Genomic DNA, 12360 nt, shown 5'->3' with positions numbered 1-12360 from the left:
AAAAAACATCCACCAGATGAAGACTTTTCATTCTCCTTCTGCACAAAGAATTTAAGCTAAAATGCCAACGATTAACAGCATAAAAACTGAAAATGATTCTTGGCATAAATTGCCTTGGCTTGAGTGTTATGGCATGATTCACAATTTATTAGAAGCGCTAGATGCATTTTATTGCATTAGAACAGGCACTTGATCACTAGAAATATGTCAATGTCAATGTCTTTTTTTTTTTTTTTTTTTTTTTTTTTTGAAGCAGGCAATCAAGTTCTCTATATGTACTCATTTTTTTCTGAATTATAACTAAAGTTGAGTATTTTGAAATCTCCCCACGACAATGAATGATAACTTAAAGATAGTGAGCTCACTTGCACTGTAACCATACTAGAAAATAAATATAGCAGAAAGACCAGAAGATTTAAGTTTTATTTGGACTTCAATGTCAATGCTTACATACGCAGCCATTCATATAGGAAGCACACATTGGTTAATTAACTGCTATGTGTGATACCCATATGAATGGAATGCCACTTTAATTACACAAGGAACTTTCTAAAAACACATTAAGTTATTAGCATGAAAAATACAATACAGTAAATAGCATGTTGACAATCTACAAGCACTTCCCAATTTTAGATAACTTTAAAACATTGTTACATGGGAACATGTAGCCCAATGCCTGCTAGGCTGGCCAGTTTGGGGATGCCCAAAATCAGAGAAAGATGACAAGTTAATTACTAGCCAGTTTATTTCCCTCCTTTCCTGAAAGTCTCTTCTATTGCTTCTTGACTGACTTCTTCAAAGTCACAGGCTTGGACATACTTGTAAACACCCACAAGTGCTTTCTTGAGTGCATCATAACTACTGGAGTACAACATTTTCTGCTTTATCTTTGCACTTTCTGGACACCTAAAAGAGATTAATAGTTAAAAAAAAAATTAAATAAGAAATAACATGCCATTTTTATTATCTGTAAATCCATTTAGAAATAGTTAATTGCTTTATGCATCAACTTTGGAAAAAAAAAAAAGATACAGAAATAGTAAATGAAAGTAGTTATAAGAAATGAAAGGAAAAACAGAAATTTTCTATCTATATTACCTTTTGTTTACTTCAATTTCTTCAAGCCACCAATGTTCCTACCATAATATGTGAGAATTTATATCAATCACTTATTTTTCAACATGAAACTAGCACATGCATTAAATTCTGAAGAATACTGTTGACTTATGTAATCAAAGATTCTGTATCAAAACTACATTATCCCCTAGAAGTACTTAATATACATGCTTGTGAAATGTGAATTCTGCTCGCAGACTGCTTTGACATAAGTCATGCATACATCCAAGAAAGCAAAATATGGAAATCATGACCAAATAATCTCTTGGCCTGGGGCTCTTGCAGGCACCTGCTACAATATGTTCCATAATGAAGGGTGACAACTAAACATATCATTCAAGCATATACTCCTCCCTCAATTCCAGGAGAGTAAAAAAAGTGACCTAACTTTGGTACTTTATTTCAACTATTTAGTGCAAGCAGTTCACCAGTAGTTTGGAATGAATTTTTCTAATGCAGTACTTGTATCTAAGAAACTGTCATGGCATAACACTAATAACACTTGTGTCCACCTCCATCTCACAATGCACCACTTTAGTAGTCAAGTGTATTAGAGACAAGTATGCATGTACATACTGCACAAATGTATCAGATTGGCAAATGGTTTGATAAAATCAAACTCTACTGTCTCCGTTGCTTGTCTTTAATCAGCATCTACAAGAACAGAAAAGAGATTGGAGTACTATGCATGCATGCAGTTTCACTTTCAAAACTGATTGGAGCAATGTTTAACTTTAGTTTTAACATGCATCTATAGAGAAGCATGCAGTGTAGAAACTTTTCTCCCAAATGTATTTGATCAATCAAAAAAGAGACAAAATAAAGACTGTTTGGTTTCCTAAGTCAATTATTAAAAGCAAAAGAAAAAATTTTTTAAAAATGCAGGTATAATTTACTCCATTAATAGCTAAATGGATAGATAGCTTATTTAAATCAGCACTGTTTACATGTATGCAAATCACTCCAATGTAATAGACTCAGCACCACATTTTCCTTCAGACAAAAACTATAGCTAAGACATTACAGAAAGTTAAAGCAATGCAAGGGTTCAAGGTTATTTTAGATGAGAATTTTTAAACATTTTATTGTATTTAATTTTTATAAAGATTTCTTTATAAATAGATTATGTTAATATCAGTAATAAAACTTTATAAATACATTCTATATATTAATATGGCATATTAAGTATCAAATGCTGAGAAGTCAAGCATTACTGCTACACTAAGTAGAAGAACTGATTTTGCTGTAGTAACTAATCAGTAACTATAGTCTACCCACAGTTGAGAGAACCACATAGCTGGTTCTCTCACCTGTGCCAAGAAGAGTCAATTCATATTGAAGGGAAGAAAATAGGGGATGTACGAATTCGTCACCACATGCTTTATATGTAAAATTTTCTATTACAGAAGTTATAACACAATTATAAACTAGAAGCAAAATAGTTACCACTTTAAAAACTTCAATGTTCATAAAAGAAAAGCTAATTTTCCCAATGTGTAATGATAACACTCATCCCACGAATTGGATTGATTACCTTATTATCAGAATGGATTTGCCTTCTGCCATGCCATAAGTGTCGAGGGTTATCTCATCTGTGATCAAACAATATCAAGTTTAATACATTAATGTTGCTAACATTAAAGAATTACCTCAAATCCTAGGGAGACATGCAAAAAGTGCAATCTTTTTGCATGTCTTATCTGAAGGTCAGGGGGAAAAAAAATAATATTGTTTAGATTTCTATAAATGAACAGGTATTTCAAATGGAGCAATATTTGTATGGAACTTTAATTTTGAAAATCATTCTGAATGATTTCTTCAAAAATAAAATAAAAATTTTAATTTCCTTTATCTGACAATGGACTTTGCTCCACTAGCCAAAATTCTTATAGCATTAGACTTGACGAAATTGCAATAAGGATCTGTTTGAAAATATTTCTAATACTAAACATATGTGCCAATATATCTCATAATCGGGGTATGAGAATGATCAGTAGTAGCTTATTTCAACCTTATATATAAATGAGCCACTGTTAGAAAGAGAAAAATCATAGGTTACCCTTCTCAATATATATATGTAGGAAGTTTTTTTACCTTGGGTATAATATATGTTAAAGATGCCAAGCTATTTTTAACCTGGTTTTACTCCATTTGCCAAGTAAGCAAACAGACAAGTCAAGTTTGTGCCTGCATGTCATGCAAGTCTAAGTGACCTGTACAGTAGTACAAGTCTAGGCAACTTGTGGTAAAGGTGGAATAAGCTCTGATCACTATTCTTAATATTTACCCTTAATGCAAAGCCATCTCCTTTAGGAGATGGCTAATGCTATGCATTTGTTAAAAAGTTGTTTTATAGTTATATCAATGTTTCTATATGATTTATTAGTTGTTTACTTAAATCTATCCTTTCTTACCTAAAACCTTATACAATTAATCCTACCGGCTTCTCTATTATTATATATTTACCTTTTGTTAATTATTCTCTTTATTCACTTACTTTAATCTTATTCTTATATCTAGGATTGTTTCCTCTCCGGCTACTGGCGAATTTATATTTTGCTGCGCCAGCCAGTATCCTATAGTAGATAGTAGGAAAGATCCTTACTCAGGGAGACAATACTAGATTCTTAGCTTCCTTACACAATATCTTATTTAAACTGCCGTGTAGGTTCAGATTATTGCAGTCGTGACCTAAATCTATATTTATATTCACTCTCTAAATCCTTCCCACCAAAATAGGTTCTATTTTTATAAGTGATAATTTGGAATCGTAATCAGGCATGACTCAGGTAGGTAAGTATGACATGTTTATTGGAATATCTAAAACACAATACAAAATTCATACACTCAATTATGCTCAATACTAAATAAAACTCGAACTAAGAGATTAACACATTCTAAATTAATTAAATCTTATAAAGTAAAGCATGCTAAACACAGTAACTGCATATTGGGATAGATAGCAAATTATATGAATTTAAGCTAAATTCCTTTCAGTAGTATTACTCGTAAGAGAAAACTAACAAACATTCTAATGTTACTGAGATACTAAATTCTACTATTCTTATCACATCAAGTTAATCCTATCACATAAAAATTACAAAAGATCTCTTCCAAACAATTCTTCTTACTCTCAAGGAGGTTAACTTTCTAAATAGAGACTGTCCACAGAGTTCTTTAACAGTTCTTAATTTCACATTCGTAAACAATCTTCTCTCTTCTAATGAACTTTCACACAAATTTAGAGTAATTGCACCTTACCGAGCTTTTTACCCGTGTCGTTCTGTCTGTGTTCTTAACTGTGTATGTCTGGATACTTCTCATCTATTGGCTGTCCACACGCCAATGTTGGGGTATGCTATCTTCATTCCTTCTGCCGAAAACAGACTCAAATCTTTGCATTTCAGGAACAACTCGATGGGACTTTTCAGTGACGGCTTGATTCTGCTAGGACTGGAATTTTTACCTTCAGCTTTACATAGAATCCTACTTCATTTTAAGAACGCTCGCTGTCCGACATCTTATCACAGACTTCACCCTCCCACTACGCGAAACTTCCCGATAACTTCCGAACCACCAAAACAGGAAAATGTTACGACAAGAGAGAGAACTCCCGATACGGGCTCAACCCCTTATATTCTTCTATAGAGCGCCCCTTTTCCTCAGTCCCCTTTTTGCACACGACCCTGTTTTTCTTTTCACCCGTTTGGGTTCATCATTCACTTTTATGATGCTGTTATGCTTGGATTCACAGAATACATGGCAATGTAATTTTCCGAGTAAGCTATAGCCGCCAGCGTTACGCTGTACACGTGTAGCTTTATGCCTTCCAGGAATTATTACTTAGCTTAAGTGAGGCTTAAATATAAATCAAATTATCTCTTTTTTTTTTTGGCATACTTAAAAATGAAATCTTAATATAATCACATCATCTTAAATATAAGGCACTTGAAATAAAGAATACAAATTTTACATAAAGTGAAGAAGTTTCACTTTTAATTACAGCTGATGTGCAGGTATTTCTCTTTGTCAGCAAGTTTTATATGTTAGATTCCAAATGAATGATTTCTTTCCAAGATTCCTTCATTTAAGATCTAACACATTAAAAGGCAAGGGGGCCACTACCCATACCGGTTTCAACCTTTATTGAGCCTGGTATTTCTAAGCCTGGCTCTCATCAGTGAGAGCCAGGCTTAGAAATACTAAGGTTAAGTAATACAGAGCTTATTAGTATTTTACCAAAACAAGTTACCATAAGGTGCTTTGATCTTATTAAATAAAAATCTCAGGATGAGAGATTTACCTTCGGTATCAGAGCTTATTCCACCTTTACCACGAGTTGCCTAGACTTGTACTACTTTATGGGTCACTTAGACTTGCACAACGTGCAGGCGCAACTTGACTTATTTATCTGTTTGCTTACTTGGGAAATGGAGTAAAACCAGGTTAAAAATAGCTTGGCATCTTTAACATATATTATACCCAAGATAAAAAACTTTCTACATCTCTCTCTCTCTCATCCTGAGATTTTCATTTAATAAGGTCAAAGCACCTTATGGTAAGACCTTATTTTTGACCTGCTTTGACCTTATTAAATAAAAATCTCAGGATGAGAGATAGACGTAGGAAGTTTTTTACCTTCGGTCTTCTTCTTCTACACGTTATTCCCGCTTCCTATGCAGGGGATATATTTTTTTTTGACTGTAGAGGCGTATGTTCACGGGGCCGGTTTGCCTGCTTGCGGGATGAAAAACGCCAGATAAACTGGCGGAAAAAACCCTACTGACCGCGCCCAAGACCGGCTAACTTGGCTATGCCTGAGGAAGATCCTCAAATTCCTCACGTCTACAACGGGAATCGAACCTGGGACACTCCTTCCCCAGGCATATGGTTGCGAAGCGCAAAGCCACTAGTCGGTATCAGAGCTTATTCCACCTTTACCATGAGTTGCCTAGACGTGTACTACTGTACGGGTCACTTAGACTTGCACGACGTGCAGGTGCAAACTTGACTTATTTGTCTGTTTGCTTACTTGGGAAATGGAGTAAAACCAGGTTAAAAATAGCGTGGCATCTTTAACATATATTATACCCAAGGTAAAAAACTTCCTACATCTCTCTCTCTCTCATCCTGAGATTTTTATTTAATAAGGTCAAAGCACCGTATGGTAACTTGTTTTGGTAAAATACTTATAAGCTCTGTATTACTTAACCTTAGTATTTCTAAGTCTGGCTCCCACCGATGAGCCCTCAATAAAGGTCAAAACTGGTCTTGGTAGTGGCCCCCCTTGCCTTTAATGCATAGCATTATACATCTTCTAAAGGAGATGGCTTTGCATTAAGGGTAAATATTAAGAATAGTGATCAGAGCTTATCCACCTTTACCACGAGTTGCCTAGACTTTACGGGTCACTTAGACTTGCACGAAGTGCAGGTGCAAACTTGACTTATTTGTCTGTTTGCTTACTTGGGAAATGGAGTAAAACCAGGTTAAAAATAGCGTGGCATCTTTAACATATATTATACCCAAGGTAAAAAACTTCCTACATCTCTCTCTCTCATCCTGAGATTTTTATTTAATAAGGTCAAAGCACCTTATGGTAACTTGTTTTGGTAAAATACTTATAAGCTTTGTATTACTTAACCTTAGTATTTCTAAGTCTGGCTCCCACCGATGAGCCCTCAATAAAGGTCAAAACTGGTCTTGGTAGTGGCCCCCCTTGCCTTTAATGCATAGCATTATACATCTTCTAAAGGAGATGGCTTTGCATTAAGGGTAAATATTAAGAATAGTGATCAGAGCTTATCCACCTTTACCACGAGTTGCCTAGACTTTACGGGTCACTTAGACTTGCACGAAGTGCAGGCGCAAACTTGACTTATTTGTCTATTTGGGAAATGGAGTAAAACCAGGTTAAAAATAGCTTGGCATCTTTAACACACACACACACACACACACACACACACACACACACACACACACACACACACACACACACACACAGGATTAGCTATGCTTACAAAGAAGCTCTAGTCACTCTTGATCATGTGAATAATCCTAAAGATTTCAAATACCGGTAAGTTGAAACTAATACACACAATGACTTCCAACTTTTGTTTAATGCATAAATTCTAAATAGATCCTGTAATTTAATAGGCAAAATTGTTTTACCTTTAACTTTTGGGGATTTCAGATAGCAAGAAAAAAAATGGCCTAGAAAGTTTTCTCCAGTTGACAACTAGAATCAAATTTATAAAACATACTTCTGGCAACTGAATATCATCATGATTATTATTATTATTTGACACCTCCAGGGAGTCCAAAGACTCATCGAGGGAGAGTATGCCAATAGCATCGAATGATTGATCCCTTCAAACTACTGACCACGCTCAAACTAGCTTAACTTTTTGCGTGAGCCATTAGTAGCAGAGGCTCTACCAATCGACCAACCTTTGCTGGCACATCATGGAACAACAGCAAAGATCTTTATCAAATGTTCATACTTAGTATACAAAGTGATATATTTTTTTCACAGAAAGAGCTTTATTGGTTGTGAAGAATTTCAAAATCAAATAGAACACCACAGAGGCAAAGATAGCATAGCAAATAGGCAGTCAATCACCCAATCCTCTTTTTAAAACTACATTAGCATCTATAACATTTGGCTTCTCTTCCCTCAGGTTTAGAAGGAATTCCCATTGCACTAGTGGCAGGTATATATCCAAGTATGATTATTCTAAGAACGACAGATGGAGATTTAACTATAGCAACAGGTTAAGTGTAGCATGGTGGGAAGAAAAGATGTTGAAAGTTTGAACATTGAAAGTTGAACTAAATTTATTAGTCTAACCAAGTGAAAAATAAACTTTCAACATCTTTCTCTAAATCCAGAGTAATTTAATAAAAAAAGGTGGCACACCTTTTGGCAACTCCTATAGGTAAAGATGACCTCGCTATTGCTTCTGCCTGGTATCTCCAACTCTGGGCCTGGCTCCCACTGAAGAGACCTCAATAAAGGTCGAAACTAGTCTGGATAGTGGCCAATCCCTTAATGCATAACATTATACATATCTGCAAGGACATGTGTTTTGCATTATGGGAGATACTGGGATAGGAGTGTTGGTAGCTTGCTCCACCTTTGCTACGAGTTGCCTGGTGTTGTACTACCTACCCCGGTAAGGTAGTACAACACCATATTCAGCCCTGAAGATATTTTCAGGCGCAAACTTTGTTTGCTCACACTTGGATCAAGGATTAAACTAAATTTATTATTATCTGCTTTTGTTGTTCTTTCTAATAGAGAGTTTCCCATATCTTCAGCATTTATCAAGCAAATTTATTCAGATTAGGAGCAGCCAAATATCAGGCCTTATTTTTTCTATAAATTTAGGAATTCAACTTTCTGCAAACCAACTTATGCAATCCAAGAGAGCAGTATGAATAATTACAGATGCAAAGCACCAAAAACAGAAGACCCCCCTTCTCCTCTAGAAACAGCAACAAAAGAGATCATGTGTGTGTGTGTGTGTGTGTGTGTGTGTGTGTGTGTGTGTGTGTGTGTGTGTGTGTGTGTGTGAGAGAGAACACACAAAGGGTGCAATCACAGTATTAGCCATATTCAACTTGAACAACAGTCAGTAGTGACTGACAACGGCATAAAGCAATTCAAATGTAGAACAGCTGCTTGGATTTACAATTACTAGTGCATTTAAACTGTAGCATCAAAATGATGACAATTACTTTGCTTTTTTTTTTGCCTTTATAATTAAATTGCAAGGACAAATGGAATCCATCTTCTTCAGCTTTTCATGCATGGGTGAAAACTAATGAGTTTCAGGGCATCAGACAACAGCAATCTAACTGTTTATGAATATAAAGTTTGATTGCTGTTGTCTTAAATTATTGATGAATTAAAGATTTTGACATACTTAATTACTAAAATGAAATAGAATACAGAAGTGTAGGGTAGGACACACCAAAAGTTAGAAAAAATGGAATAATGATGTACTGATTATTAAACAAAGAACAAAACAAGTCAGCTAACAGTGCTGTCAGCTTTTACACTGTTTCAGTAGGGTGATGATACCTGGAGCAGATGTTTACAAATGCCAGAATCTTATGTGCTGATTAGGATGACAAATGAGTTGAGAACATGAAGCAGAAAATGTTTGAGAACTGGTATATGAATATAACAATTTATACAGTTGCATATCATAAACAAATTTTATCAGCTTTATTGTCAACTGCAGGCATATGAAATGACTTAGGTATTTTCAAAATTTTCTTTCTTTTTTTTTTTTTTTAAATCTAGTATAAAATAGCTTACATTTCTTCTCTTTATGGTTATTCATCATTTCTGTTTAACTCAGGGTAGGGGGGGGGAGTGTTGTTATCCTGTCATTTTTGACTCTTGGTAATCTTGTGAACAAATGTTTTCCATCTCACTCAGCCTCTTGTCTTTTCTTTCAGCAGTTATCAATTCATTTATGTTGTTCATCCAACTCTTTTGTGGACTATCCTTGCCCTCAACATAACTGCATTTTCCAATGACTCATCTGCTCACATATGTTCAAAATACTTTAACTTCTGTTTAGTGATCACTGCCTCCAAGGAGCATTGTCTTTATACCCTCTAAAACCTTAGTCATTCTTGAAGTCCATGAGATTCTTAATAGTCTCCTCCATGCCCATAATTCAAATGAACGATTTCACTTTCTAGAGCCTCCATAGCTCAGTCAGTATAGACCTGGGTTCGATTCCTGTCTATGATATAACTATCTGGTCTCTTTCGACTAAAGGTGAGTTAGCTGGTCTCATACAGAGTTAGAGGGTTTTTTCGTCCCTCAGAACAGGCAAACAGGCCCCGTGAACGCACACAAATTTACAGTCATAAAATACACATATACCTATCCTCATTAGGAGGGCTCAACCTGCCCCCCCCCCAAAGGATTGGGGAGAAAAGGGGGAACCCCATATGAATAAATAAATTTGCTTTCTGTCTTCTTAATAATCCAGCTTACACATCCATACATCAACTACTGGAAATACCATTGTTTTGACAATTCTAACTTTCATGGCCTTACTTGCACCTCTCATTTTTTTTTTTTTTTTTAAATCAGGTTAACAGTCATGGGGGGGGGGGGGGGGGGACTATCTTTTTTTAATTTTATCTTCACATTTAGCATAATTTCTTATTCTAGACCCAGTAAATCATAACTTTTAACAATCTCTATTTTATCTCCCTCTATTATAAATTTCATCTAATTGTCAGAACCATCACTTTTATTTAGCTGATGTTTAAATTAAGCCTGGCTTTGTTGCTTTCCCTCTTAATCAATAAAATCAACTGCTCCAGGTCTTCCTTAGGAAGGTTGTATCATCTGAATATCTTAAATTATTTTCCTGCTACTGCAATTCCAGCTGGGTCTAAATATTGAAAAGATTGAGCAACAGTATACTACCCTGCCACATTCCTTTTTCCATTTGAACACTATTTCTCCAAAGACAGTTTTTTACTGAAGCTTCTTGGTTGTCATACAGCTGTCTTATCAAGAGAATTAGATGCTCAGGTATTCCCACTGATCATTACATTCCAGAGCATGTTGCGATTCACACAATCAAAAGCTTTCTTATAATCAATAAAACAGATGAATATTTCCTTCTGAAATTCTCTTGTTCTTTCCATAATCCATCTCTTGCTTGTTATTTGGCCTAGTTCCTCTACCTCTCCTAAAGCCTGCCTGTGGGATAACTTTATTCATATGTGAAATTAAAGTGATAGTTCTATAATTCTCATAATCTCTCTCTCTCTCTCTTTTTTTTTTTTAAATTGGGATGAAATTGATATTTTCCAGTTTCTAGGCCAGTATATTTTCTTCAAAACCTGTTGACTAATTTCTGACAATATATTCACTACTTCATCCCCAGCTGTTCTCAATAATTCCACTGACACTCCATCAGCTCAGGGAGCTTTTCCTTTTGGCAGCTATTATATTGCTGATATCATTTCACTTTTCATTATCATGGGTTCCTCAACAAAATCTCTGCTTTCAAAATTCTCCTTCCATGCGCGCCTCCATAGCGCAATTGGAAGAACAGCGGTACGTTTGCCCTTCGATTGGAAAAGGCCTAAGTTCGATTCTCGTCATGACGGGAGGAATCTTTATATGGACGTTTTCAATTGAAGGCGAGTTAGCTGATCTCATATGGAGGTAGTAGGGTTTTTTCTCCTGGAAACTCAGTTTTTCATCCCACATACAGACAAATCGGCCCTTCAGAATACATGCAATTTACAGACAAAAAAAATACTAGCTGTGGTGGTCAGTAGATGGTGCTGATGTTGACGATTCGTGGTAGAGGTGGAGACGGAGAGTTGTACAATGGGTATCCTCCCACGATGTGTCTTCAGACTACTTGGAGGTGTCACGAATAATAATAATATTTAATCTTTCTTCTACAAATCCTCTACATACTCTTTCCCATCATTTTTTCCCTTCTTCCATGAAACTTTCCCAAATTTTCATACCTATTGATAAGCTTCTCTGTAACTTCATTTATCTTTCTAAACAGATCTCATTCTACCCATGTTAATTTCTTCAATTTCCTTGCACTTTAGTTAAGATGTTTTCCTCATCTTTCTTAGTATTAGCATACCACAAAAAGAAATTAACCTCAGGCAGCAGTAACATGAACTCTACATTACATCTAAGTTAGATGTAAACTACTACCAAAATGTGCCACTAAATTTTCCCTCACAAAGCATGTTTGTGAGGGAAAATTAAGAATGGTTTTACTCTTAATGTTTAAGCCTATATCATTAATGAATATATTAAAACAGCAAGTCCTAAAACACCACGAGGAGCATTCTGACTTATAAGACTTTCGAAGCACATTGCCATTTTAAATTTTCCTATCCGTTTCATGCTCTCAATCTGAATGAAATCATTAATAGCCAACTAGCATGTTTTATCAGGGGCTGAATGTGGAATAACGTGAAAAGGTTTTTACCGAAATCTAAATAAATCAGCCATTATAACATTTTTCTCATGACTTACATGAGAAAAATAACTGATTACTTATTATCAAGGATATTTTGCATGTAAATGTCTAATCCTCTACTTTAAGCGATGAACCTCCTTCAAGAAATGGAATTACGCTTGCAAACGTCAAATCTGAACTATTCTCAATATCTGCACAATGATATATGTTGCCAAGTATGCAATATTTCAAATGCAGAATAAGTCCC

General features: G+C 35.3%; 1 protein-coding gene across 2 annotated transcripts in view; it reads right to left on the bottom strand.

Moving 5' to 3' along the window:
- Positions 1–404: 404 nt before the first annotated feature.
- Positions 405–12360, bottom strand: part of LOC150101715 (cofilin/actin-depolymerizing factor homolog) — a 68619-nt gene continuing 56663 nt past the window's right edge. For both annotated transcript variants that reach the window (XM_090400405.1, XM_090400404.1), the window contains exon 3: positions 405–906. In XM_090400405.1, coding sequence (XP_090256531.1) covers positions 744–906 — 163 coding nt within the window. In that variant the 3' untranslated portion in view covers positions 405–743. The remainder of the gene's footprint in view (positions 907–12360) is intronic.

This window comes from Typopeltis vanoorti, chromosome 11 (assembly GCF_054136105.1).
Source record: "Typopeltis vanoorti isolate ZY-2024b chromosome 11, IOZ_Tvanoo_1.0, whole genome shotgun sequence".
In the NCBI taxonomy this organism is placed as follows: Eukaryota; Metazoa; Arthropoda; class Arachnida; order Uropygi; family Thelyphonidae; genus Typopeltis; species Typopeltis vanoorti.
The sequence above is the reverse complement of the archived record's forward strand: the minus strand, read 5'-3'. Positions and strand labels throughout refer to the sequence as shown.